The sequence below is a fragment of the Taeniopygia guttata genome, chromosome 1 (genome assembly GCF_048771995.1).
Source record: "Taeniopygia guttata chromosome 1, bTaeGut7.mat, whole genome shotgun sequence".
Taxonomy (NCBI): Eukaryota; Metazoa; Chordata; class Aves; order Passeriformes; family Estrildidae; genus Taeniopygia; species Taeniopygia guttata.
In genome coordinates, this window is record NC_133024.1 from 19,524,330 (window position 1) to 19,551,801 (window position 27,472).

General features: G+C 43.1%; 1 protein-coding gene across 3 annotated transcripts in view; it reads right to left on the reverse strand.

Annotated features, from left to right (window-relative positions):
• The window catches only part of EVA1C (eva-1 homolog C), a 37,574-nt gene that overhangs the window by 1,268 nt on the left and 8,834 nt on the right, over positions 1-27,472 (reverse strand). For 2 of the 3 annotated variants that reach the window (XM_072924661.1, XM_012569998.5), the window contains exons 2-7: positions 18,394-18,590; positions 14,994-15,117; positions 11,909-12,061; positions 4,560-4,703; positions 782-853; positions 55-147 (exon numbers count right to left, since the gene is read on the reverse strand). In XM_072924661.1, coding sequence (XP_072780762.1) covers positions 55-147; positions 782-853; positions 4,560-4,703; positions 11,909-12,061; positions 14,994-15,117; positions 18,394-18,465 — 658 coding nt within the window. In that variant the 5' untranslated portion in view covers positions 18,466-18,590. The remainder of the gene's footprint in view (positions 1-54; positions 148-781; positions 854-4,559; positions 4,704-11,908; positions 12,062-14,993; positions 15,118-18,393; positions 18,591-27,472) is intronic. The other variant, XM_030264898.4, reaches the window with a different exon arrangement.

Consider the following 27,472-nt stretch of genomic DNA (forward strand, 5'->3'; position numbering starts at 1 on the left):
TTCCCACAATGCCATGATCTAGTGAGCCAAACAATCTCAGCCTCATTTTCCTACCTCTAATGTATGCGAATGTAGCCAAATAGTTAGAGCTAACAATAGTTCCATCTTCCTTTGGAAGTCTTGATTCCCTTGGATCAAGGTCAACACCTGTGTGACAGGAGGAGGTAAAGCAAATTCAATGAAGCTACTAAATTGATATTTACCCAGTAACTTTCCAGCTAACAAGTCCACCCATAGCACAGGCAGGCCAGTGCTGTGCGAAAGGAACTGTAGAACACTAGACCAAACAATAGTTAAGTTAAATAAAGTACAATTAACAAATTATGGAAAATATCAAACATCTAGAAAATAGCAAATTCATTTAACAGAGTCTATTGCCAAGTGAAACCCCTTATGCTTATTCCCATTGGGGTTTCTGAAATAATTTTACTTCCTGAAGCTTCACAGTTTTCCAATGGCCTTCCCAGCCCAACCACACCATGTGCTCCTGTTACTGGGGACATGCATCAGCCTTGTCCTTTACTTTGTGGCCTCCAAGAAGAGCTGATGTTGGCATAACTTCAGGATTCTTCACCCTGAAACAACTACAATTTCACTTTTACTCTTCCCAGCATGCTGGCTCTAGGCAGGCTGGGCACTCTTCCAGCAGCTTTGCCCTGACTGCAGGACTGTGTTCACATCCCACTCCCAGCCTGTCCTCTGCTCTCCAACATGAAGAGCAGCTCTTTCAGCAGGGTTTCCGCTACTTCATCCCAAACCCTGTGTCTGTGGTGGTACATACCATCATTCTGTTTGACAGAAGACTTGTTATCAGGGACCAGGGGGTTGACTGCAGTGAGGATAAATTTAGGAACTGCAAAGACAAAAGATAAATCATGTTCTGTTAGTCTTAAGAACCCTCTCCTCAGTTAATTACGAATCCCACTGCTAACCCTGGATTTCTGACAGTGATATTGAAGGTTGCACTCGATTTTGGAGTACTTTTCCAATGATAATGATTGTGTGGTTCATGTGAAGTCAGGGCAGCTCTGGGCCTGTGACTGGATTCACACACCAGCCTGCTCCAGGGACATCAGTGCATCTCCATGCAGCCTGGCAACCTGCCCCTTGTTCTCAACCTCTCAAGGGTGTGCCTTGAGAGAGACAAAATTGGCCTCCAAATTTGGCATAAACTGGGCTACAGACAGATGATAAGTTGCATCTAGATACTGGGTTTGGATGAGGATAATTTACTTTCATTCTAAAATAAATGTTGAAGTTTTGTGTGATGTCATTTGTGAAGCTTCTGAGATGGACAGTTGCTGAGGAAGGTGGGGAGGATGGGAATAAAAGAGCTGCATCTTTCTCATTTCTTTATTTTATTCCCTTGATAAGTGTTCACAGTCTTCTTCAAATAATTAAAAGAACTACTGTAGGATTTGTAATTTTCTCTTCTTCCCCCCCACCCCCCTCTCCCCTTCCCGCGCGTCCCCCCTTTGTACTGCATCCCCTTCTCACTCCCCCTCCCCCCGCGGTCCCTTGTCCCGACCTTTTGTTCCCTTATCACTCCCCCTCACCACAGCAGTCCGTCCCTGCCCCACTCCCCCCCCCTCCGCCCCCGCCTTTCCCATCGCGGTCCCCGGGGTTTCCCTACCCCTGTCCCCTGCCTCCTGTCCCATTGGCCGCGACTCAGGTTCCCCCCCGCCCCCGGCACGGGGTATAATGGAGCCCCGCTTGGTCCCCCAGGGTCTCGGAGAACACGCTTCCACAATAAACACGTGTTTGCACCCAAGCCCTGTGTCGCTATTTCGTCTGTTCCCGCGCTAAAACTGAGCCTCGCAGAGCCGAGGGGAAAGTGGCCACCGCCTCTCCCCTCCTCGCTGTGCCCGCAGGCGCCTGCCTGGAGCTGGTCTCGCACGGCAACAAACTACAAACAGGTGCATTGTACGGGCATGGAGAGTTCTCATATTGGGCCCTTCAGCCACCCAGATCTTGGCACCTGTTTGTGTACTACATGAAGGCAGATTGATTTTCAGACTGATGGGGGATAAAAAAGGAAGAAATTTCAAGTATGACACCTCTATCCAACATAGAAACATTTGCCAAGAAATAGTGTTGAGAGAGTTAAATGGAACAGAGGACACAGGTTTGTAGCTTAGCATAAATTTCACTTGGAAAACAACTAAATTAGCACTTCTTTCTGAGCAGAGCTTTCCTTTCTGTGTGGGTTCAAATTCAGAGCTGTTTCCTTTCCTGATGAAGGAATCCTTCTGGGAGTCTTAACTCCTGTTTGCAGTGGAAGGCCAACAGATACAGGGATAAATAAGCTAATTTCTCTTTTATCTTGAACCTTGTGGTAGTTTGTAGCTGTTTTCCAGTGGCAGAATACTTTCCTTGGTGTGTGGGGCAGACAGGGAGCAGGATTGTTTCCAGCCTGTGGTCTGCGTTTGCAGGCCTGGCTGTTCTGAACAACATGCCTGTGTGGTGAACAACATCCTGGGAGGACATGCCTTCTCCAGTGCATGGCCTGGGACTCCTTCACCTGTGCTGATGTTCCTCTGGCTCCCTTCCTAGGGGGATCTTCCCAGGGCTTTGCTTGCTCTTTTCCCTTATGCCATTCAATTATTTATTGCAGGGGAATGTTTGTTTCAAAATGGCATGGACAGAAAGAGCCCCTGGCTGATTGCATTGCTTGTTTTTATTATGGTGCCTTTCAGATGCAAGGACTTTGACTGGTATAGGCTGTATCAGGTCACTGAACAGAACAGCTGGTACCAGGATAGGAATTTTTGTTTAGATAATCACATCTGTATTATAACTTTGGCCAGCATTACTTTGGCAAGTAGGAGTCAGCCACCTCCTGCAGGCTGCCAAGGGCAGCCCACAAAGGGACTCTGGCATTCAGGGAGTGCAATACACTGTGGGGCTGCAGGAGCCATGTTTCCTGAGAGAGCATTCCCTGATTCTGAAGTGCAGGCTCAGCAAGAGCCAGGAGGTCCCACCTCATGCAGACAGGAGATGATGCTGAGCAGATCACTGGGGGCACTGAGACTTCAAGAAACCAGCACCTCCCAGGTCCTGTCATGTTTTTACTGTCAGGAATGAACTGCAAGTGTAAGAATGCAGCCAGACACACTACCCTTAAACAGCTGCTGACCACTGGGTGGGGAGTATGGGGTATCTTCACACTCCTGACCATGACAGAGATACTTTGCAGTGTGTTACAGCCCTGAGAACAAAACTGCTCTGCTCTGCTGAGTTCCTGTCACTACAGGGGGAGATCTATTTGCATTGTTTTGGGAAGCATCAGATTAGCAGGCATCCTCTAGTGAGGAGAATGAATGGAAACTGTCATTCTGGAATATGCCAAATTCTTCCCATGTTCATTAGATGGTCTGTAAAATAATTGGATCTGCAAATCATTGGCTAATGCTTCAGACTTCACAGCTCAGTAAGATTTGGCAGAAGAAAAACTCTTCCAAATGTGCCAGCAATACAAAAGAACACTATTTGTTACCCACATGTTTTTGCAAAACCACATCCCTGAATAACAGAATGCATAATTCCAGTGCAAACAAGCTCACTCTGCTTTTCAGATGTACAAAGAGGAATGATTTGTTGTAATTATGCTTATGCTAATTAGAGAGAATTACATTTACTCATTCATAAAGGCAGCTGCACTATAATATAATGTATTGGTCCAATGGCAGATTCCCAGATCTCTCTAATAATAGGAAGCTGAATTACTGCACAACCTTTCACAGCTGACAAACCAATTCTTGGGGAGACTGAAAGTCTCTTGGGGCTCATTTTCCTCTGATCTTCCGGTAGAGGTGATCTGGCCATCAATCTTAACACTGTTGTTCTTAAAAGCATGTCTCAGGTAACCTGTGCCCTTTGATCACTATTCAGAAGGGATGCAGCCAAAGGACTCTGCAGTATGTACCCATGGAGCTGCTCCTATTGAAGTATTTTAGGGAATTCTGCTTGCCTCTTATGAAATTATATTAATCTATAGCAAACAATATAGAAAACTGTTCCCTCTTGTCTGAGGAATGAGCTGAAGTACTTTTCAGTCCTACAAGGGATGTATAACCTCAAACTTTTATTTTTCAAAAACCTTCACTTGCCTTTCCATGAGAAAGGAAACCCCTCTGTGAGGGAGAAGCTATAGATGTACTCGCATGAATCAGGTTTCAGGACTGGGGCTTGTACACAGTACTTCAATTATGCTGGACTGTTTTACCTACACGGATGCCAGGCAATGCCAGTTTATTTTTCCTAGCTCTGTTGCAGGTGAGCTCTGTGGAAAAAACTCTTATCTTGATAGTTCTCAAAAATACTGAGCTACATAGTTGCTATTTTATGGTCAGTTGCATTTTTAATAGCAAAAAAACCCTTAATGCCAGTCTTTGTTAGGTGCTGCTGTGCCCAGAGGGTTGTTCATGTGTTTTGTATGGCTGTGTCACAAACTTCCTGTGTTAAAGGGAAATGGATAATTAGGAAGGCTCAGTGCCCATATGTGGACATTTCTGCAAGCAGAAATGAGGGCTTGAAAATGTTTGTGCATTTGCTCTTACCACATGCATAGCTGACATTTAGGTATTTTGTCACTCCAGGTAGGCACGGACTTCCAAAATCCCGGCTAGTGACAATGATTTTGCATCTCTGTTTCCCATAACATCTTTTTGATAACACTTCCAGCGCTGTGTAAGACAAACAGTCTGAAAGAAAAAATACATACAATAAATATACAACACCCTGGTGTTATCTGAAACGAGAGCTGCTGGATGCATGACTAGAGATACAAGTCTGCACCTGATCTCAGGTGTAACTTCGTCTTAACAGGATTTCAGGGTTAAATATTATGATTTGTCAATGCAAGGAAGTCAGCTGCAATAAATATGTGAACTTGCAGCAAGGTAACTCTCCCATGTTGCCTTACAGGTGCATACTAAGGGTGCAGAAAGAGACTCATCAAGCTCCAAACAGGCGCCCAATATAAGGTCTCAATGTTACATTCAGGATGTGTTGGAAAAAGTAAGCAATCCAAATAGCTCTCTATCTATGCCATCTCAAATCAAGAGAGATTAAATGCTGTTTCCAAGTCTGTTTCTTGGCCTTGGGTTACTGAGATGAGTCGACTGGATATCCAAGTTCAGTTCAAGTCAGGTGAGATCAATTTTTATGTGTTGCAATAGCTCAGGTTACAGGGAAGTTCGGGGTATTAAAAAGTAGCTTTTGGTTTACTATGAAGAGATCAAAATGGGCTCAATATTTAACCAGGGAAACATGTGGCTTCCAATAATGGGTTTTGCACTGGAGCTGGAATTACTTGAGTGGGAAAGTGTGTGAGTCACACTCTGCTTTAAAAAAAAAAGATCGTCTCTAAATGTGATCAAGTACTCTGTATCCACATGTGCTGAACTCCAAGCTACAAAGCAAAAAATACCCTGTAGTTTTGGTTTCTAAACAGAAAGGATGCAGAAAGGACAAGTTTGGAGAAAATAATACTTCTCAGAATCTTTTTGCATCACCCCACACACTGTGGCTTTCTGTGTATGACAGATGTGTTTCATTCCAAGCCTCTGAGGCAAGGGTGCTCTCAAGGTCTAAAATATCATTCTCTGGGGCTTAAAATAGTCCCTCTTTCTGCAATAAAGGATGGCCTCCAGACACCTGCCAACTGCAGAAGGTCATTTGTGCCTCTTTTGAGGAAGGACAAACACCGTTTGCAAAGATACTCCAAAGGTTCCCCAAATCTGTTTGAAAAGAAGGTTTGAGACTGAGTTCTTGACATTTAATGTTTGCAAATGGGGAATATTTGTGATTTTTAGAGTTAGCTCCCTGACACCAGTACTAAATAAGTCATATACCTGGGCAGAGCCATCAGGAAACGTTGGGCTGATCTGGCTGGCAAAGGGCTTGTGGATTGCTTTGGACATGAGCTCTTTGACTTTTCAGAGACCTAAAATCCAAATACCTGTGTGTCCCAAGAGAGTGCTGGAAGGAAGGGAAGGGCTGACCTAAAGCATTGAGTGGTTCTGATTAAGTAACTCAGCAGTTTAGTTTTCCTCCCTGGCAATTCCAGGTGAGTAAGGATATATTTGTAGGGACATTTTAGGCAGCCAGTAGCTTACTTTGGCAAGTACAAAATCAGCTGGGGAGTATCAGGAGGAGTTGTTGAGTGATTCATAAATTAATAGATTGGGAGCGCAAAAGCAAACTGGATTATGTTTTCTATAGCATTTCCTGTCCTGGGAGCTACTCTGGGTGCCTTATAAAACCAGGAGGATGCTGTACTGATGGTTTTCTACATATTCAGTGATATGGCAAGTGTATGTTTCATTTTGCCTTTGCTCATGTTTCTGTGGGACTTAATAGCTTCTTATCATCTGTATCCATGTTGGATTTGGCACTTCTGCCTGAGGAGCCATTTAGTATATGCCTGCAGGTTCTTGGCAGGCCAGTTTTTGGAGAACCTCCCACAGCTTGCCCAGTGTCACAGGTGAGTCAATGCAAACTGTGACCTGTTTCTTCTGCAGGCCAAGGACAGACGTTACCTGGAAAGCGTTATAACATAAATAAACTTATTTAAAACTTCTTGCATTCTGAAAAGATTTTGTGTTTCCGTGATGTAATAAAAAATCCTGTCTGGTTTACATGTGGCCTTGCTACCTTCCCAGTAGTTCTCCCGGTAGCTATGATGGGATTAACTTGAATAACTTACCCTCCTCCTGGTCAAACACTGTATTCCAGTGACTGAATGAGGAGAGGTCAGCACTGTGTTTTGAGTAAAAGAACCCCATGGAATGGCCCAGAGAAACCATGAACTGGCAGATGAACATATATAAGCAATGTGGCTTCTTTCTGACTAGGAAAGTGCTTTTGATCTACACAGATATCCCTGAGTCTTGTTAGACTGGAACCATTTTCAATATCCTGCCTCTGGAAAGGCACATTACCAGAGTGCTAAAAGGCTGGTGGCATCCAGCGGTGGCAGGCAAGGCAGCAGTGTGTGGCTGGGAAAACACTCCATTCTCCATGCCTTTCTCCCAAAGTTGCTTGTTACACACTTTTCTACCAGACACTACTATGGATGGCACGGGGACATGGGTGTCAAGATAAGGTTCTTAATGCAGTAATAAACTATCCAATCTGACTGCAGCTATTTAATAGTTGGAGCAAAAAGCCTTGTTTCTGGAGGAAAGGCTCTTTCAGCTCCCTAATTAGCTTTGTTTTGGAAAGTTTTGGCATGCAAATTACATGCCATAAACCCCACAGGCTTTAATGAGAAGTAATTTGTCTTCTGGTTTCTTAAAGCTGATCTCAATTCAGACAGGAGGAGCTTTCCCTCCCTTCCTTTCCACCCTGCCACACAAAACCTGCAGGTGATGGAGCATCTTGTGCCAGGCTCTGGCAATAGCATCCTGTCTCACCCTCTCCAAATGCTTCCAGCTGCTTTCATCCCCAGCTGCTCCTTATGCCGCTTTATGTCTTCTGGGCTGTGCCCACACACAGAAGAATAAGGAGCTCCCTTTTAAAATCAACTGAAAGCAAAGATTTCACACTTCCAAATCACGATGGCTTGTGCTTCGTGGAGCCCAAATATCAGCTGTGGGGACAAGAACTGACAAGGGGAAACTGTGGAGTTTGGAGCAAGCTAAGGCTGCAGACTCCTAAAGAAAGTTGCTGAAATAATATGGTAATTTGTGCAAGAACATGGTACACAGGGTCCTGCCTGTGCATCAGAAAAGGGCCGCTGGAACTGCTGATTCCAGCAGAAATACACAATGAGATCGACAGCACTTTTGTGCAAAAAAACTCCAAATATGGTGTCTCCTCCTTGTGCATGCACTTGCAGAGTGGGGGACCCACCCTACCAAACACCAAGGGCAAGAGACAAGTGTGGCTCTTCACTTCCTGACAGCAGGAGCCAGACTCCCTGCTCCTGCATGTGCACAGGCAGGAGTTCCTTGGCTCCTTTTAGACTTGAGGGCCAAGTGTACTTTTCCAAATCGTTCACAAATGTGAGCCATGAAAAAAAAAATAGACCCAAGAAACCCCTGAACAGCTGGTAAAGAAAACATTACTGGTTGAAGTGATGTGTGTCTCCATATGCTCCAAGCAACTTCCACTAGCGAAATCTGATCTTCCGTGTTCATCTCAGAGGAAAGTTGTTTGGACTCTAAAAATGGTGGCTGGTCTCTTCCTGCCTTCAAATAATCACTCCTCATCCTGCTGCTGCACTGAAAACCTCTTATTTTAAGGGAGTTTTGGCTTGACGACATTCATAGGGGTGCAATGGCTCCTGCTGGCACCTCTTGGGGCCCGAAGCACCTATTTAGCTTCTCAGTTTGCTCGGGCTGACACAGGCAAGGACCTGTTAATATCTGATGTCTGCACATAGAGAGAGATGACTTTAGGGGTTTTGTGGTGGAAGCAAAATTGAACTATTTTATCTTTACTTTTGCATCCACAAAAATTGATTCCTGTCTCCCATGCCCAAAGTGCCAAGGCAGTGTGGAAACATGTCCAGACCTGCCTAAAGCTGCTTGTGCCCTCACTTCTGCTGTTACTTCTGCTCTCAAGAGACCTTCCCAGGTGACAGGCTCACACCAGGCAAAGAGTACATCTTTTAGTAAGAGACAGAAGCCAAAAGCTTTTCAATCAGTCAGTGAATAAGAGGCTCTTTGAATTGACTCCAATATCCAAGCAAACAAACAAAAAGAATCACAGCATCATATAATCCTGTTACATTAAAAACATCATGACACCTAGTTGGACTGGAAGGAACCTACAGGATTTTAAAAGTCCCCCTTGCTTGACTTTCTCACCCCTTCTTCTTGCCTGAATTCCACTGGGAATAAAGAGGAAACTAGGACAAAGCCCAGCCCCAGGGTATGTCTTGGCACAGTGTAAGCTGTGATGAGAGTTTGTGAATTCTCCACCTCTCCTCTCAACCCTCCAAAAGTGGGACCTGGTAAAAGAGAGGGCTGTACTGAAAAGAATGCCACCTTCCAGCAATGAGAACTGTGACAGGGGTGGAATTCAGGGCTCTGCTGGCCACTGGTGCTTGAGGGAACATACATCTGACCAGCCAATGTGCATCCAGAGGAATCTCTGGGAAGGATATTGCAGTGTTCTAGCTTGCAAGTTGAACCTAGAGACAGCCCACTACCAAGCCTTCTTTCAAGTATTTTCATGTATTAACAAGAGTAATCTATTATTTGAGAGGTATTTGTTGACCTGAATCTTCCTGGTGCTTTCTATGGTAACCTGTTTTGGCACAATTCTTTAACATTTTCTGACCAATAAATTTTCTGTTTCCTCATGCACATGTTAGTACAAATATAAAAGAGATAATGGGTCAGAAAAGGCAGCAATTCTCACAGGAATAGACTGCTGCAGTTTCCTGCTTTGGTGCTGGGCACAATCGATTCCTCTAGGCAGGACCATCTGCTGCAGAACCACACCCAGAATTTTCTTGTGAAATTTTTGATAGGCTTAGTAAAACAGGAAAGTTGCTTACTGGAAATTCTGTACAGGCTTAACAGTGCCAGGCATTTGGACAGCTGCAGAAGCTGGTTTTTACTGGCTCAGAAAACCAGTTGTTTGAGTAGATATTCATGCTAAATGTGGAGGGTGAGGCTCAGGATCCTACAAGTGCTCAAGATACCTCCCAAAGCAGAGATGGATTTATATAATTTATTTTCTATATGGAGAAGAGCCTTTATGCCAAAGAAATGTTATGTTTTCCTTTGAAGCAAAGCTCTAAAAATCTGTCAGCTGATTTGACAGGTGGTTCACAGAAAAGCGATGCTTGAGATCAGCACATCTGTGCAGCACAGAACTCCTGTTTCTTACTGCTGTCACACACATCAGCAGGTATCCAAGACCTCCAGGGGTATTCAATTCAATACCCCATACACCTGGCAGGACTATATCAGGTATGGAGGGATTGAGCTCACCGGAGAATTTCTGGGCCTGTCATTAGGACCTATAGGTAGCTTCTCTTCTGCACAGTGCTAAAAAATTGCCTCACAGTTTCTCTGTGGTGCAGTGAAAGAACTGGAATGGCTTTAGCACTGCCCTTAGGCTGAGTTGCACCAATGTGAGCAGAAACAATAATGGATGTGTGTTGGAGCCAGTCCAGCTTTTGGTGCAAACATAAATGGGTATGTGGGTTCTGATTCAGGAGGGAAGAGCTGTCTCAAGTCATTACATTCAAATTACCATTGTTTTGTCTGAGAGAAAGGTACGCAGTCATTGCAGAAATCTAATCATGCACACACTTACATCTGTAGGTGCTTAAATAACCACATAAATAAGATTCAGGCTCGAGACAGATCTGGAGCCAATTGGGTCTGGCTCTTAAGTGCCAAGTCTTTTGTGATAACTGTATGGGAACTCCCATGCCACACAGGGGCTTTGGGAAATTCCAACGCCTGCAGAAAGTCACTGGTACCACACAGAAAGAGTCCAAGCACTTCCATTAAGTAGTCGGAAATCTATACAAGGATCTACCTTCTGTAGATCTGCTTTGTGTTTATCTCAGGTTTTTCTCCTACTACTACTGTCTTAGGCTGCTGTACATAACACAAAACCAGGGCCAGCCAGGCTGTTGCTGCACAGGTGCTTGTACACAGGGGCTGCAGCAAAGCCTGTTGCTGTTGCAAATTCTTTCGCCTTATCCTGAGAAACTGATGGAGAAATCCATCAGGAAAGGTTTGCAGAATTCTGACCTGTGAACTGTGAATGCTGACATTAGAGGCAAGGGAGTGATTTCAAGAGTCAGTGAAGTGCAAGACATAAGTATGATAGCAGCCTCTCTTGATCAGCCAAGACATCTCTGCCCTGCCTTGTGTCACCTGTTAATGCCACTGTCATAAGGGGTGTGGGGGCCTGTTAGAGACCTGCTAAAATGTTTTCTGCACAGAACAGACAGGCACAGCTAAGTCTGTCAGAAGGCCCAAGAGAGGCGGTGTGAAACACAGACCTGGCAATGTTAAATAGATTCTTGTCTAAGAACAGATTGTGATTTTCAGCCAATAATTTTTTAATAGCATCTATGTAACTAAATAGAAACACTGGCTTGCAGACAAAGGGCTCTTAAGATTAATTATTGATCTCTTCTTGATTTTCAGAGATGCTTCTCAAGGGTGACATGTGAAGCATGTTTCTTAGGAGCAGTGTTAAGCCTTTGCACAGGGCTGGCATTAGGCATGCAAGCCCTTCCCTGTGTAGTACCAAGGGGTTTGAACAGCACACTCATCTCGTGCTGGCCTTCTCATGGCATGAAAAGTTACCTTCATGCCTTTGGTGTCACCACTGAACGTACTATTCGGTTCAGTACTAGGTGCGTAAGACATTCCCGACTTGGTGCCAGAGAGAAGTCCCAGGTACATTTAACTTTCTACTGTGCCTCCACAGCCTTGGGGTCTGGTCACACAACAGCATCTAAAGCAATATACCTGCCCCGTGGAGCCTCTCTGTGCAGTCTGCAGCTAATGCAGGGATTATCTGGCAGAAACAGGTATCAGAGAAGAAGGAGCAGTAAGACACAGTATCATGACACTCAGGTCACTTGGTCATTGTCAGAAGCTGGAGGAAGAAGGGAGACAAACAGGTGATATTTAGTATATGTCACCTAAATTCAAGACAGGCAAGGGAACTAGTTTTTGAAGCTAATCATACTATGAACTGATTAACCAAATGAAAATTCATTATTTTGCTTCATTTGCTTTGCTCTATGTGCCTCCCTCATATTGGGCAATTTGTTTGAGTTTCAGAAATAATCTCTTTCACTTTTCCATCACAGATGCTTTCAAAACACCATTGCTCTTGCACCTGAAGTTTCTGCCCACCTGTATTCTCTCTTCCCTGTGTTCCTGCCTAGAGAAGGTCCCTCAGTGGTGCCCAAACATACCAAAGGGGGGTGTGTGCTCCGCCTTTGTTGAGCAGATGCTCTCCTCATGTGCCCATCTGCCATAGGTGGCCGAGTAGATGATAAGGAACTTGGATTCCTGACAGTGGAGCTTCAGTTCCTGGTTTTCACATGCTGATTTGGTTTTGTATTCAGCTAAAGTAGAAGCAAACAGCAATATGATAGTGTGAGGCAATTTAAACAGCTGGACTGTTAATAGCAAATAAGAGCAGGACAGAAACCAGCTTTCCTGCAAATGCTGTTGCAAGTGACACGTGGAACCTGTACAGCTAGACACAAAGTCAAGAGCAGAGTGCTTCTTTCAAATGAATTGTGCCCAGGTGACTGCCTAGAGCCTGTGGCTCCATCTCGAACAGAATAGAAAACCCTAATCTTGCAAATCTCCTTTCCCAGTGAAACAACCTCCCTGCTTTCCTGGCTTCCTTTCCAATCCTTCTCAGCAAGAGAAGCTTCATCCTTGCCTTTTGTCTCTCCTCGGGACACTGTTGCATTCTACATGTGCCTCAGCTGCCTCTGCACACTCATCAGCAGGTCAGGGCTGGCACTGCTCAGTGACAGCGCTGGGCGAGGCTCGGACAATGGGAGGACAGAAGGCCAGGACGGGGTCCCCATCCCAAGCCAGACAGTGCTCTCAGCTGTATTTGCACTGTTCCACTGAGGTCACTGGGTTTCCCTGAGCAGCACTGTCCAGCAAGGGCTCATTTGAAAGTTTGGCTGGCAAAGTGATGTGAATTAGGAGCCTGAAAAAAATCCCCCCCTCCCTTGCTCAGCTGGCACAGGCACCCTGGCAGCACCCTCAGCAGAGGTGGTGAAGGCACTGAGCTCATCTTCATGGCTTATCCTTCCTAGGGTACCCCTTTAAATCTGCTACCTGGCCAACAAGGCTCTTCCTGGCCTAAGCAGCCACTCAGTTCGTGGCACTTTACCTTCTTACATCTTTCTGGTTGAGCTGTGGTGCCAAGCCTTTTTATGGCAGATAAGGTCAAGGAGAAGTTTTTTCTCCTCTGATTTTTTGTCCTCAAAAATGTGAAAACAGAAAAAGGAGATTCCTGAGCTGAGTAGAAGAAAGGGGAAACCTTATTGTTAGTGAGTGGTGCTCCTGTGAGTGGAGGGTGGATGCTGGTTCTTCGGGAACTGGAGAGAAAAAAACCTCCTATCTACTCAGGAATGAAAACATTATTGTTTCATCCAAAACAGAACAGATAAAACAATGGGTCAATGTTCTTGTAACAGTCCACTTTTTTCCAGTCAAGCTCATCAACAGCCACAAGCTTAAATGTAAAAAGGAGTGATTTTGAAAAATATTTTGAAAACATTTTTGAAAATATTTTGAAAAATACTTGACCTACTGCAGGTTGTGACTTCTGCAGAAGCACCTGCCATGCTGTACACACATAAATAGGCCAAAAACCTGGGGTCTGTGCCCAAGGACTGACAGCCTGCAGCTGGACTCTGAGTTTACCTGGCTCTGTTGGAGAGGCTGTGAAGTACGTATAACCCCAAGTGGTATCAGACAAGGAGAAGATAAAACATACAGCAACAATAATTCTGAATACGTGAAAAAGCAAGGGATTTAGGGAACTGCTTAAGTACCCACTTGAAGGCAAGAAGACTGCAAAATATACTTGAAGTTATCCTGAAGTGATTTAATGAGTAAGGATGTTTTACACTGCCAGGACTAACAATATTGATATCTTACCTACAAATATAAATTTCCTGTCACTAGAAATCAAGTCATTTGCACTGGAATTGGACTATTCCTCAATTCTGAAGGCAGCAGCTGCTGTTGAATATGCTTTTGACCAGCTTTTTAAAAATTCAGATCACAGAAAATACTGTATACTCAAAAGAAGTTCATCTCCCATGGGAAAAAATATTAAGCAGCTTCTGAAAGTAATAAACAAGATCCCAATTCACTTTTGATTAGCAAAAAGAGATTTCTAATGACACAGACACTGCTATGATATTCAAATCCATCTACTATTAACAATGGACTATTAATCTACTACTGATAATTGCAATATACAAAAATAATTAAACTATTGATACAATAAAACAGAGAATGAAAATCTTAAATTTGAGGCATTTTTTCCGCCAATTAGTCTCCCACTGTATCTCCCTGGGAGATACAGTGCTTTTCCAAAGGTAACATCTACCTACTCCACTCCATTTCTCTGCTCTGACTTCCACTTTCCATTGTGAGCTGGCCCTTCAGTTTGCTTGCCACCTCCTCCTGTTCTACCACTGATATCTATCTTAGTGCTCTGGTCAAAGAAAAGCCCCTTAGTGCTTTCTTCTTTGCTTGCAGGTTGGTACTTCGGTGTTGACTGGTGAACCCACCCATAAGTCATCATTCAGCTGTTTTCTTTGGGACCCATTTCAGCCACATGGGGAATTCACTGCTGGAGGAGCTGAGCTCCCAAGCTGCTAGAGCTTGTTCTCACATACCATAGCAACAAGGAGAACAATTAAAAGCCTCATGAGGATTATCTTGATCGTTCTTCCTATTTCCCATGTTCACAGAGTGGATTCTCTTTGAGGCAGGATTTGTCCCTTCACATACCATCATTGAATACCTGCACAGAGCACAGGTGGTTCTACAGTAAAAGCCTCTAACCAAGTCAGCATATATATCTTCTGGCCATTATGCCATAAACAGGAGGTATTTTTGAATCTTTGAAAGCTTTGGGCTCAGCTCCTTAAGTATTTTTTGCATATTCCTTCCTAGGATACCTTCTTCATTTGGATCCTTAGCCCAAGCATCTGGTTTTGCTGTTCAGATCTTTGCTATCTCACTAAAAATAATTTCCATAACATTTTTCCTATCTAGTCTGATGTCTGACATCTGCCTCTGTCAAACTACACTGGTCATTAAACTGGCAGCAAGCACCCTGAAGCTGCAAACACAATGGAGAGCTAAGATAAAGTAGAAAAGAACAATTTGTTATCAATCCAGGAGCCCCAAAACCTCACATGGATTTATGCAAAGCCTTGTGCAGTGGCATTTAAAGCAAAACAAGCAACAAAACATGCAGAAAAACACATTTGCCTGATAAAGATTACTTACTAGGTTTGCATTTAAAGGAGACAAGGAGGAATTTAGTGGTCCCTGGACACAGATCAGGCCCAAAAACCCGACTATTGACAAGGAGTTGGCAGGATCTCAGGTTTTGGCATTCATCCAGTACTTTCTAGAACAATGGGCAAAAAGGATAGTCTTGACAACGAGGTATGAAGCAATACAGCAGTGAAAACACTTAGTTGTACTTTGTTCTACACAGGAGAGAAATCACAACTTTTTGGCTATGAATATGCAAGAAACATCTGCATCATTGGATCTAGGCCATAGCTCTATGGACTTGGAGTCATGGCCAACTTTATGGGAACACATTCATAACAGTCACACTCACAGCAAATTAGGATGTTGCCAACTTGTTGTTTGTCACTTTTCCCTCTGCCCCTGGGGAGGCTGGCCAAGTTCCCAAGTGCTACCACAGCCTCGATGGTGCAAAGCCTAGAGCACATGGAAACACACTAAGCCCACAGCTGTCTTTCTGACATATTTGAGGCACTCATACTCTCCTGAGAACATTTATGAGAGTGCAATGTCCAGGGAAATCATGGCCACAAAAAAGGTGTCTTCTTGATCTGCTTACATGTACCTGAACACGTTCTGTAAATAATCTTCAGTTGAAAGAATTCTGACTAATGACAAGTACAACTCAAGCTTTAAGCCCTGTGTAGGACCTCCTGCTTAAGGGACACTTCCTTCTCACTTGCAGTTACACACATTTTCAGATATTTACTTGACTTGCCACAAGCAAATTTCAGAATTGGTTTGATTGGATAGCACAGATGTGCGAGTCTATCCTCAGCCTCCTTGTCTTGTTTTGTGGGGTGTTTTTAATGCTGTTCTAAGGCCATATCTCCTCCAAATTTATTGGCCCAGCAATATATCCTGGTGCAGCTTCCCTGGGAGTGGCAGCAGAGGAAGACCACAGACAGGTCAGCAGTGTTACACTAAGTGTTATGTGGACTCTCTCCCAGTCTGGCAAAGGACTGAGTGCTCATACTGATCACACTGGTGCTCGCACTCCAGCTGTGCTCTTGCAACTGTAGCTGCAGAAAATATGAATACATTGCCAGGACCAGTCTGTCCAGTTTCTAACACAGTCAAAACACCTAAAAACACCCAGTTTAAATGCAGCAGTGTATTTAGGAAATTTGTATTCACCTCCAAAACGCAGTTAAGAGAGTGCTTTTCTGACATTGTTTTTGGATAGTGTGTGTGGTTGTACACAGTATTCATAATGTTTTTAATCACAGCAGGCTGTGACAGGAGGGTGTTATCTCCAGGTCACCCCACTCTTAACAGGAGTAACTGTAATAAACCATTCTGATAGTTTTATGTAGTCGCTCAAAATCTATGGGAATTTTTGCTTTTTTTCTCTTCAGAAGAGGTCTTAATGATACCAAAAGACCAAATCACAAATTTACCACTGTAAATGGTTAAAGGTGCATTGCTATTTGCAGGCTGAGAGAGTTGGCAGTGGCTGGATCTCTGTTGTCATCACTGGAAACCTTCCCTCCCAAGCAGCAATGACACACATTGACAGCACATTGCAGTGATCCTACAGCTCCCACTGGCAGAGGAAGAGGACATGCATCCAACACTTTTTCAGCAGTAAATTAATTCTAAAGGGTTTAAAAAGGAAGGAAAGCATAGCAGACTTAATTTTATCACTCAATTTTCCTTTTACAGAGTTGCAAGTAAAAAAAATAGCTCCGTAATTGAGATAGTTCTGGAAGGGGCCAGTGAAATAAAGTTACATCTTTAGTTAATTGAGATAGCTGTCCCCTGCTGAGTCACCTTCTGTTTGCACCTGAGCTGAATCATCTCCTGTGCATCTGCTTGTATTTTCTCCTGCTTAATGTAAACAGCAGTCACATTTTCTGTCATGATGATGTGCAAAAGCACGCAGCCACGAAAGCAAACAATGATACTCAAAATAGCACTGGGCAGTTACTGTCTCTAGCCAGATCCAGCTTTGCAGTGATCCCTGTGACAAGAGGTCTCTGTAATACATGCCTGTAATGCTTCCTCCCAGCTACAGGACGTCATCTCAGCTGTCTGTGCAGACTGCAGATCCACTTCCAAAGGGAAGGGAAGGAGGGATGAGGTCACTGGTGCTCTTTTCTAAGAAATCACTTTACAAGATATGTTCCTTCTCCTTAACAGAACTGGAACTCCCTGAGATGCAAAGCATTTTTGTCTGACACAAATTCATGGCCTTGACAAAATGCTATCATGCCTTGATCAACCACAGAGCCCGAATTATGATGGTAGTTTATATAACAGTTACCCCATGCTGTGTTTATTATATTTGAGGGAAAAAACTGCCCATGGGGACCTCACAAAGGTACTCACAAGCCCAAAATAATAATTGGTGCTACTTTACTGCAGCCAGTAATACAACATTAAGGATGCGTCTGGCCTGCTGTTTTTGGTGGAGAGATGTACTTTCACGTGGCCCATAGGTCATGTCTGGAATGTCCTCAAAAATTGCAGTACATCATGGTTGAGCCACACTTACAAAATTGCCCTAATACTGTTTCTAGAGAGAGGATATCACTGCCAAACCACTTCATAACACCCTTCAACTCAGTGGTGGGAGCAGACATTCCTTGATGTCAAGAAGAAATGTTTGGCCTAGAGACTGAAATGTTGCAAACTCCATCAAAACTTCTGTAAAGCATTTACAAATTTAACAAACAGAACATATTCAGATTCCACTGACTACTCATTTTTGCAAGGATTTACTGAATTTGGAGCAACACTGGGTATTTTTCACTAAGATGAAACAAGCCTTTGACAGCAGTGTAAGTCAGACCTTAATACAAAAGTCTCCACAGCAGAAAGTAATAATTGATGAAGTATAAATCATTTTAAGCTATACTGAAGCAGGCCCAGCAAACAAACCATAGGTTGTTGCTGAAACAAATCAGGTAGTCATAGAAATGCAGGTATCTGCAGAAATTCTTGGGATTTGCTGTTTAGCTGTTGCTATGCCTTTTCAGTGAGGGAAGACAGGCATTCAACAAGCCAAATGCCACCCAGCATGTCATCCTACTGACTGGATTTGTAACCCTAGTTTGTCCAATGCTTGTGTCCTCCCCTGGGGTCAAGGAGGGCCTGTGTGATAGATGAAGACTTGTCAACTCAGCCATGACCAGCCCTTGAATGGAAAGGAGTGGGAACTTTAAGAATGGGTTTTCCAAAGCAAGGTTCATCACAACGGAAGGCAATCTTCAAAGCTCTCACAATCCTATGGTAAACCCTTTCAGCTGTAACACTTCTGGTGGTAAACTGCCATAGTCTTGTTCCAGGTCGAGAACACTTTCACAGAAACAGCAGGGAAACAATCAAAACCATTCTGTACCTTAAAAACATTTACAACATGTGATACCTGCAAAGAGGTGGGTGCCACGCAGTTCCTGGGTTCTATCATCCTGGTTTCAGGCTCCCAGGCACTGCACATGTAAGGGTCCTGCCCGTAAACTGCTGACTGAATGCTGATGGTTGAGTGCCGAGGGCAGTGCAGGCTGAGGTGCTGCCCGTCGCAGGCATAAGTGCTGTGATTCTGCAGGAGCTTCGTTAGGTAACCTAGAAAATATTCAGCTCTTTTACAACTAGCAAAGGAAATGACAAGCTCGTTAGATAACAAGAAAACCACAATCAGTCTCCGGAAAGGAAGGACATTGTAATCAAGGTTGTACATCTGGCCTCCAGCCACCCAGTTCTCTGAATGGGTAACCCCTTACGAGCTCATAGCACTGTGGGCTGGAAAACACAAGGTCTCATGGCAGGGAGTGCGAGCCCTCCCAGCGCTCCAGCAGCAGCAGGATGTGCTGTAGGGACAATACATGGGCTCGGGCCCTTGCCAGTCGTGGCTGCTCATCATCCCAGGTCATGTCTGCAGCACTCAGAAGGGTATTGCTGGTTTTTCTGCACCAGGTTCTTGCATTCCAGCCGCCTAAGGTAGTCCTTATATGTCTTGTCAAAAGGATGTGCTGCACTTTTGGACTCCTGGGCAGTTGTGTTTCACACTCTTAAGTATAATGGAGGAAAAAAAACCCGTCACATTTTCTTGTGAGAACATTTTCTTGTTGTGGCCAAATCAGGGGCTTTTTATATTGTCAAAACAAAAATTCGTTTTCTCAAAGAAAATACTGAAAAAAGTTCACTCCTTTTAATTAATTAAAATTTGCCCTTAAAGTAAAATGTGCCATTTAATTTTCACACTTTTGTCCTTCATAAACTTTCTCCAAAGACAAGCGATTTTCAAAAATGTTTTTAAATAGGAACTTTAGTACTCCAAGCAAAACATAGGAAAACCATGTAATCATAGAATGGCTTGGGTTGGAAAGTTCCTTAAAGATCTCCTAATTCCAACCCCCCTGCTACATTCCACTAGAACAGGTTGCTCAGAGCTCCATCCAGTCTGGCCTTGAACACCTCCAGGGATGGGTCAAACATGTCAGTTCTCTGGCATCTTTTCCAGCTCCAGCTGTGCATCTGGATGACGAAAACCAGCTTCCCTATCAGTTATTAAGTCTGGAGGAAGGAGAAGCCTGCTCCATTGTTATCTTTACTGTTCCCATCTGGAGCCCGGGGAGGACAGGAGTCAGGCAGATGCACCTTCCAGTGCAGCAGAGCTGTACTTGAGTTCCTCAGTCTGAGCATTGCCACTGGAACTGGGACAGAAAAAATTCATGCCCTGCATTTGCACTCTGGACCTCAAAGAGGCCAATCCAGCAGCAATCCCCACAGCTTCTCACAGGTTAAAAAGAATAACCAAGCCTACAACCAAACCCATCCCCTACATTTTCTGTGTAATTGAGGTCACAAATAATTGAAGTTCCTTGCCAGAGACCCTCCTCTGTCAGCCTGCTCCTGAGAGATGCCGAGTGCTGCCAGGAAAATGGGCCAAATGCCCAATTGCACTCAAGTGACTTCACTATGGCCAGTGCTCAGAGGGGCCTCCTGTGGCATTTGCTGAACACCTTTGACACCACCAGTGTGGCACAAAGGGCCATGGTGTCAGGGTATTGAGCCCTACATGAGTTGCAGACACTCAACACCCTCACAGATACCACCCAATATTTTTAATCATTTCAATTCTTCAGGTTTTAAGTTACTTGGGACCAAGAGTGCTGTATACAAAACAGTCCAGTATTCCCTAAAGAATATCAGCTATGCTGTGATTTGGATGAGTTCCCTGGCATCCTAACTGATACTTTGATTCTGTAAATTCTTAATCCAGCATCTAAGCACCTTTCTCCAACAATTGCAACTATTCAATCCTTTAAGAAAATGTCTTTATAAAAAACTTTCTCTGATTCTGTAGGAGCAATATGGTTCACTTGTAAAAAATTACATTAGATGGACTGGTGAAAATAAGATATCTGGCTCTCCAACCTTAAACATGACTCTGCTGTTACTAAAAGCTTTGTGTATTTACACACAATAAGGGATAAAAATAGTAAGGCAAATTGCTGATACCTAATGTTCTCTGATATGAGGAGTGGTGACATAGTATCTAAATGGTCTCTGTTAAATAGTATCTGTTTTGTCTCACAAAACAGACCACATAAACCTGCATTTTTCATTACTGCACACACAGACACACGTGGAACAATCAGTCCTTTGCAGCTCACAGTCCATGCTGAGGAAGGACTCCCACTCCAAAAGTTACAATTTCCTCTTACCCTTCTCTGAAAAACTCCAGGTTCTTTCCTGTCCTCATCCTGGCCCTCTCCTCACAGTGGGGCACTGCCTGCCCTGCACTCATCAGTTTCCTCAGCAGCTGCTGCTTCTCCTCCTTTCCTGGGTAGTGTGGCTTGTAGTCACCCTGGTAGGAGCTTCACCTTCTTGAGACCATGCATATCCCTATATTGTGTACTGACTTCTGTTCAGAAACAGGTTTTCCCGGAGGGAGCAAATTCAGTCAAACAACAATGTAAAGTTGGGGCAAAACTGGGTGTGATCTCTACCATTAATAACAGCCCTAGTGATCAGGAGTGAGGGCATTGTGAGGGTTGAACTCCTCCTGGGGCAGCTTCCTGTCCTCTCCTGTTTTGTTTACTTCATCAGTATCAGTTAGCTGTGAATTTGGGGAAAACTTTCTTTTATTATCTAAATATGGGAGCTGGAGGCTGTTCCTGGACTACAGCAGACCTCCAAGTCCTGGTCCCCTGCATGTCAGAGAAGTCTTCACTAGCTCCTAGATGCCCAAGGAGATACCCTTTTCCTGAAAAGCAGGGCAGAGGGAGGGCTGGAGCACAACCAGCATGGATGGAGTGAGGTTATGGCTCTGTGTTCACTTGGGCTGGGCAATCAGAAGACTTGTGAGTTTTGGGGTTTTTTACTTTGAGAATTGCAACCAGTCCCTATAAAAAACCTTAGATTACTTAATGTTTTAAACCTAATATTGGTTTCTTTTCCTTGTTTTCTGGGTAAGGTAATGGAGGGGGAAATGTGGTTCAGCTGCACCAGTTACTTTTCCAAGTGTCCTGTAATGAGGAGGACAATAAAGTTCCTCTTTTTCAGAAATAATAAATGCCACTCTTTAAAACAATATGAAATTTTACCAAAAAAGTTAACTACCATGAGAATTATCTAAATTAGAAAACCGTGGCAATTCTGCAGTGTCCTAATAACATCTCTACACCTCTGTGTGAAAACCCCACTAGGCACTTTCCCATTTATCCAGGACACACATTCATAAGCAATGTATGGAGTGCTCTGCATCTGGAATCATGCACGAGACGTTAGAGACTGGCTCAGAAGTTAAGCCTAAAGCACACGGGCACAAAAAATCCCATTATTTGGAGGCCAGAAGGTATCATCCCGTCCAACTGTCTGTCTAACCCAGACTACTCATTCATTGTAATCTTTTGCTGAGACTCAAAACACAAGTACAGAATCCAAGCGTAATCCTCTCTTCCAGAATTAGCCAAATTAGTCACAGCATCCACTCTGTTGACAAAGAACTTCAACTAAAACAACATAGCACCAGAGAACCACACAAAACCCTGAGGCTGAGCAGCTGAACAAAGCCTTACTGATCACTTTTTACTGAAAAGGAGAACTGATAAATTATTTTTAAAATGACTGACAAAGAAAAACTGACATAGGAGAATAAATAGATATTTCTTTGTATGAAAAAGAATTCTTAAGGGGTTATAGCTTCTGATACTTAACCACTTGCTCCTAGCATAATCACTCTGAATAGCAATGAGAAGGGTAGACCTGAAGGTATGGAAATCCAAATTTTAATTTTTTTTTTCTGCTTAAAAACAGTGAAAATCTGGGAACTTAGAAAGTTCTGTGTATGTTTGAGCTCCCCGGATGCAAGGATCAGGGAGAAGAGCATTTCAGGCTGTGAACCCAATGCCCAGCACACAGTAAAAGCAATCTCAGCATTGGCTCAGGTAATGTCTTTTGGGTAGGAGAGCAGCTTTGCAATGCAGTATTTTTAGAAGCTGAGGCTGAGTAGTCCACAAGCTGTGAAGGTTCTCAGAACTGGGCCTTCATAAACAGATTTAGTAACATCAGCTCCCATGTATCATTCAGTTTAGTTTAATTAGCACAGAAATTTGCTAGCTCATTTTAAAGACATACCAATCTATTTCAGATCAAAATAGATAGAAATAGCACATGTCTTGTTGTGGGAGTCCCAGAAGGCTAATCCATCTGGTAAATCTCCATCAGCTCCCACAGTTCTGTGAAGAATTGTGCCAACACTCATTAAAAATACACAGCTTGGTATTAAAAAGCCAGCTTGGTGAATGTGAAGGAAGCTATTTCATGCAGTGATAGCAGAATAGTTAATAAACTCTACTAGAAACATCATTAGAAGCACGACTCTGATATTGCTTGGTGTTTGGGATCCAGCAGCAGTACTTCTCCAGCAATATTTTCTCCGTTGGTTGGTGAAAGAAGCACTGAGGAGAAATTAACTCCTGAGTTTCAGCCCCAATCCCATCTGCCATACCACCTGCTGGTCTCGAGGCAGCTATGTCACAGATCATGCTGTGCCAGGGTTACTCTGTCCACAGGGACAAGGATCTCTTGGCATTCCCTTTCACCTGGCTGTCTGCAAATTCTGCCTGTGGCAGCTCTTTTTTAGGATTAGTAATTGAGGAAGCAAAATGTTACCCAGGAAAGAGACTGTTTCTAAAATTCATGACACTATGTTTCTTGCTTCATAATTTTTTTTTTTTTAATATAAGTGCCTTGTGAACATTTTGTTTGACTCATTCTAGCCACACTCCATGTCACAATCTTTAATCAGTAAGAAATACACTTAGACAGAAGCATTGTTTATTCTTCTTGCTGTTCAGAAATTAGCACAATTAGCTTTACTCAGCACATGCGCATAAAAATCTGTAATTCCTTAATATATGCCTTCTTGCATGTCACCAATCTGATTTAATTTCCCTCCATACCTTATTTTTTCAGTGTGCCTTTTTCCACTGTTCCTCTCAACCCCTTGCTCTCTGTGCTAGTGACTACCATCCTACCAGCTTCAAACTTTCATTTGTACTGCCGAGATAGCATGAAAAGTTTGTTTTCTGTGCAAGGAAAATGTTTTTCATATAATCACTCAATTTTTTGTATTATCTAAATATTTTTTTAAGCAAGAATAGATGTTTACTTGGAAAAACTAGGCATAATCTAGTTTCAATAATAAGATAGTGACCACAAAACCCCATTCCATTTCCAAATGCCTGCTTTGGTTCTAGAGCACTCAAAGTTGTTGCTTTTCTTAGAATCAGTCCTTGAGACTTTTCAGGTGCCCATTTCTAAAGGAGATGAAACTTATGAGATCCTGACCTCCGCCCATCTGCTATTCCTTCACTCAACTCAACACCTTTTAAGCTTAATGGCCACTTTCAAACCTGAGGGGTGCAGGGCTCAAAGAAATAAAATTCCTACAAGTTTCATGGAAATTGAAGCCTGAGCTGCCACTTTCAATTCAGTGTCAATGACTAAGGCTGCAAGTGGATTGACAGCTGGAGAGACAGGATGGTTATCCTGGAGAGCCATCAGCCTGATGCCAGTGGAGCAATTTGTTTCCACTGGCCTTACTGACAGACGAAGTGTTAAGTCTGCTAGAGGAAAGTGCTTAAGTTGGTAGTGAGGATGCTTCTGGGGTAGTATGGCAATCAAAACATGGGCAAGATATCAGCCACATTTTCCATGAACTGTTTTATCCACATGTATGCTTTCCTATGGAGGTTGTCTTCATTTTTCCCCCAGGAATCATGACATGAATCATAACCATCTTACTGAACCTAATTCCCACTGTGTGTTAAATCTGAGGGTCAAATTAAGCAAGAGCTTGATTCTACTTAAGCCAGAGAAAAGGCCAGGCAACCAGCAGATAATTAAGTGCAAAAACTCATTCTCACTCCAGTTTAAACAGGGTTTATTCAGAGAGCAGCAGCACACACAAGAAGCCAGGCTGTGAGCTCTTCCTAGAAAAACAAAGCCAAGCCATCATGAATAAAGAACAGACCTGTAACTTTTTGGTCCCAGTTGCTCCAGGAACCACACAACCTCTTCCTCTCTGTGCCACTCAGCTCAGACTTGCAGTTAAGTGAGTTACATTTTTGCAGAGTGGGAAAGCCCATGAATCCTGCACTTACACACCGCATGCCTGATCTGTTTCTCACATCCTCCCACAGGTGTTCTCTGTCCTTCATATCTACACTTTCCTATTCCCTTGTGTTGTCTCCTAGGAGTTTATTGTATCCCAATGGCTTTCTGAGGAAATTGGCAAGATCCCTATGCACTTCTGTTTTCTCTCTTGCTTTCTGTTTTTATTTCCTTCTTGTGTCAGGAAAAGGCAAACTGTTCTTGATCCCCAAAATCTTGGGTCTATAGAAAACTCCAGACTGTAGTCAGTTATATTTCTCTCAGCTGTTCCATGAAGCCAGAAGGGCAAACACTTGTCCTGGGACCTAATATGGAACTACTCCAGTAGAAAAGGAAGATTTTCTCCATCCCATCTAAAGAAGCTGACAAGAGGCATGGGTTAGGGGAGACTTTAAGACTCTTTTCTTCCCTTGCCAAAAATCCTCCTTTTAACTGGAGACAGAGTAGCCTCTTCTAGGGCCATTAACAAGAAGTAACAAGAGAAAGACTCTGTGGGCAGCAACTGTTTCTGGAGACAGAATGAGAGACTCTTTATGCCCAAAGGCAAAAAACTTCTAATATTCCCAAAGATTGCAAGTAGGAGAACCTCAGGGGCTAGAAGAAAATGTTTGTATGAAAACTCAGATTTATGATCATGAACCTTCATGTTCATGTTCCCCAAGAGAGCCAGGGGGCTGTTCATTGCCACCTCAGAAAACAAACACAGATTTTATTTTGCAAAGGGATCTTTGACTCAAGCTTTGCAAATTGTTTTGTATCCCCACTTATATTTGACATTCAGAAAAAAATCAGAAAATCTGAAAATATCAGAAAAAAACAGAAATCTGGCAGCTCACAGATTTGCAGTGCTATGATGGTTTACAGTACAGTAAGTCCAAGCTAGAAAATCAAAAACACACTCCCCACTTCACTCTCAGTGCATGATGATTTTTTTATGCCAACATTTCTTTGTCCTCTACTCAGTTCTATCCCAAATAAATGAAAAGTTTAAAAACTGCAAAACTATTCTGAAAGAATAATTCTTGTCTTCTCATCCAAGATTAAATACAATGAAGAAAAATAAACAGATATTTGTGGCTTTGAGACCCTCATCCAAAGCCCAGTGAAATCCTTGGGAATCCTTCCAGAGACCATAGGCTTTCAATTAGGTCTTATATAGTGAGTGATGTTTTAAAATTAATTCTAAATTAAGAGCCAAACCTTACTGCTATTTAATTTGTTGCCAGAAGCCACACAATAGTCCTTTGAAGCAAAACTCCTGAAATGCCTAGAAATTCAGATTAAATGACTCACCAATGCTGAACAAATAAGGTGCAACCATGCCTTCTGCTTTTCAGCTCCCTTAAGACACTATTTTCTTGGTGTTGGGTAATATATCAAAATATTTCCATTTTAATTGTAGATTATGGCTGGCAGATGACAGAATTCTGCTAAGTGTTGACTGGTCAGACAGTGCTTTCCCTGTCTGGGGACACTTCCAACAAAAGCTGAGTATTTATCTGGAACAAGTCTGTAGTCCCTTTCTCTAATAAAGGTGAGACTGGAAGCTCTGCCTTACGGGGAAGGATATCAGCAGCAGATGGGACAGGAAGGCACAGGGGAGCTAATCCCTGCTATTTATTTTGAATTAAAATAGCATATGGTGTGTCAGGTGCCAGCAATCTGCCCAGGGAGAACAGAGAGAGTTCTGCCCCCAGCTTCCTGCCCCAAAGTTGTGAGAATCTGATAGACTCAAATGTGTTGGTCTCTGAGTAGTGGAGCTCAGGAACTTAAGTTTTGTGTCTCATCTCTGAATTCCCTAACATCTGTAGGGGCAAGGGCATTACACTATCCCTTAATTCATTTTGGAAGAGCTTTGGGGACAACAGCCCTTCTTGGGGATGAAGACCTAGCTTACTGTAAAGGCCTCATAAATTGTGTAAGAACTTGACAGGACCAAAGCTTTTACTTCTCTAACAAGGATAACTAAATCTCATCAGTGAATTTAACAAAAAAATATTAGCACATCTGAAATTTGGTTTTATAAGTTACACTTCCTCAGAAAGGCAAAAAGAACTGCAGGAAAAAGCCTGAAACAAAACCTTGGGTCTCAGCACCATGATCTAAACTAAAATCTCCGTTCTGACACACACGTCTTTATCCCACAGAACAAGTCCCAGACCAAAGCCCACTTCACTCAGAGAAACTTTAAACCAGACTTTGAGGTTTAACTCACACATCACTGAAATGGAACACATTTCTAAAATAAAATGCTTTTCTTTAAATAAAGCAATGAACACTTGACTTTTACAAGGCAGTATCGAGAAGATGCATCATTGCATCACTCCTTCTAGCACTTCTTTAAACATCCTGGTTGAGGGACATGCTACAATTGCCACCGTGAGTCAACAGAACTGACTCGACAGAATTTGTATAGGATTTTATCTGACCAAACAAAGCCAACAGAAAAACCTCTGCATCATTGTGGCTGGTAGTGATTGATCTGCCACGTTACTTCAAACAAAGCATTTACTCAAAGCATTTGTTTACTTTCCTTTTACGTGGGGGAATCTGGGATGGGTGAATGCCACAGAAATTAATGGAAACTTTTAATGTAGAAAGGTCACAGGAGCAGAGTACATTTCTTGGGTGAACTGGTTTGCTTTTTCATTAGATCTACTTGTTTCTGTGGTTGGGTCAGGAGACCAACCACATTTATGGAGTTAAAGCGATGCTCAGTTCTGTCTGAACTGTTTTGGAAGAAAAGACAGAAAACTTGACACCAGTGGACAGAGATTAAAAGCTTCTACCCCTAAGCAGTGGCTGCTTTCTGTTAACATCCA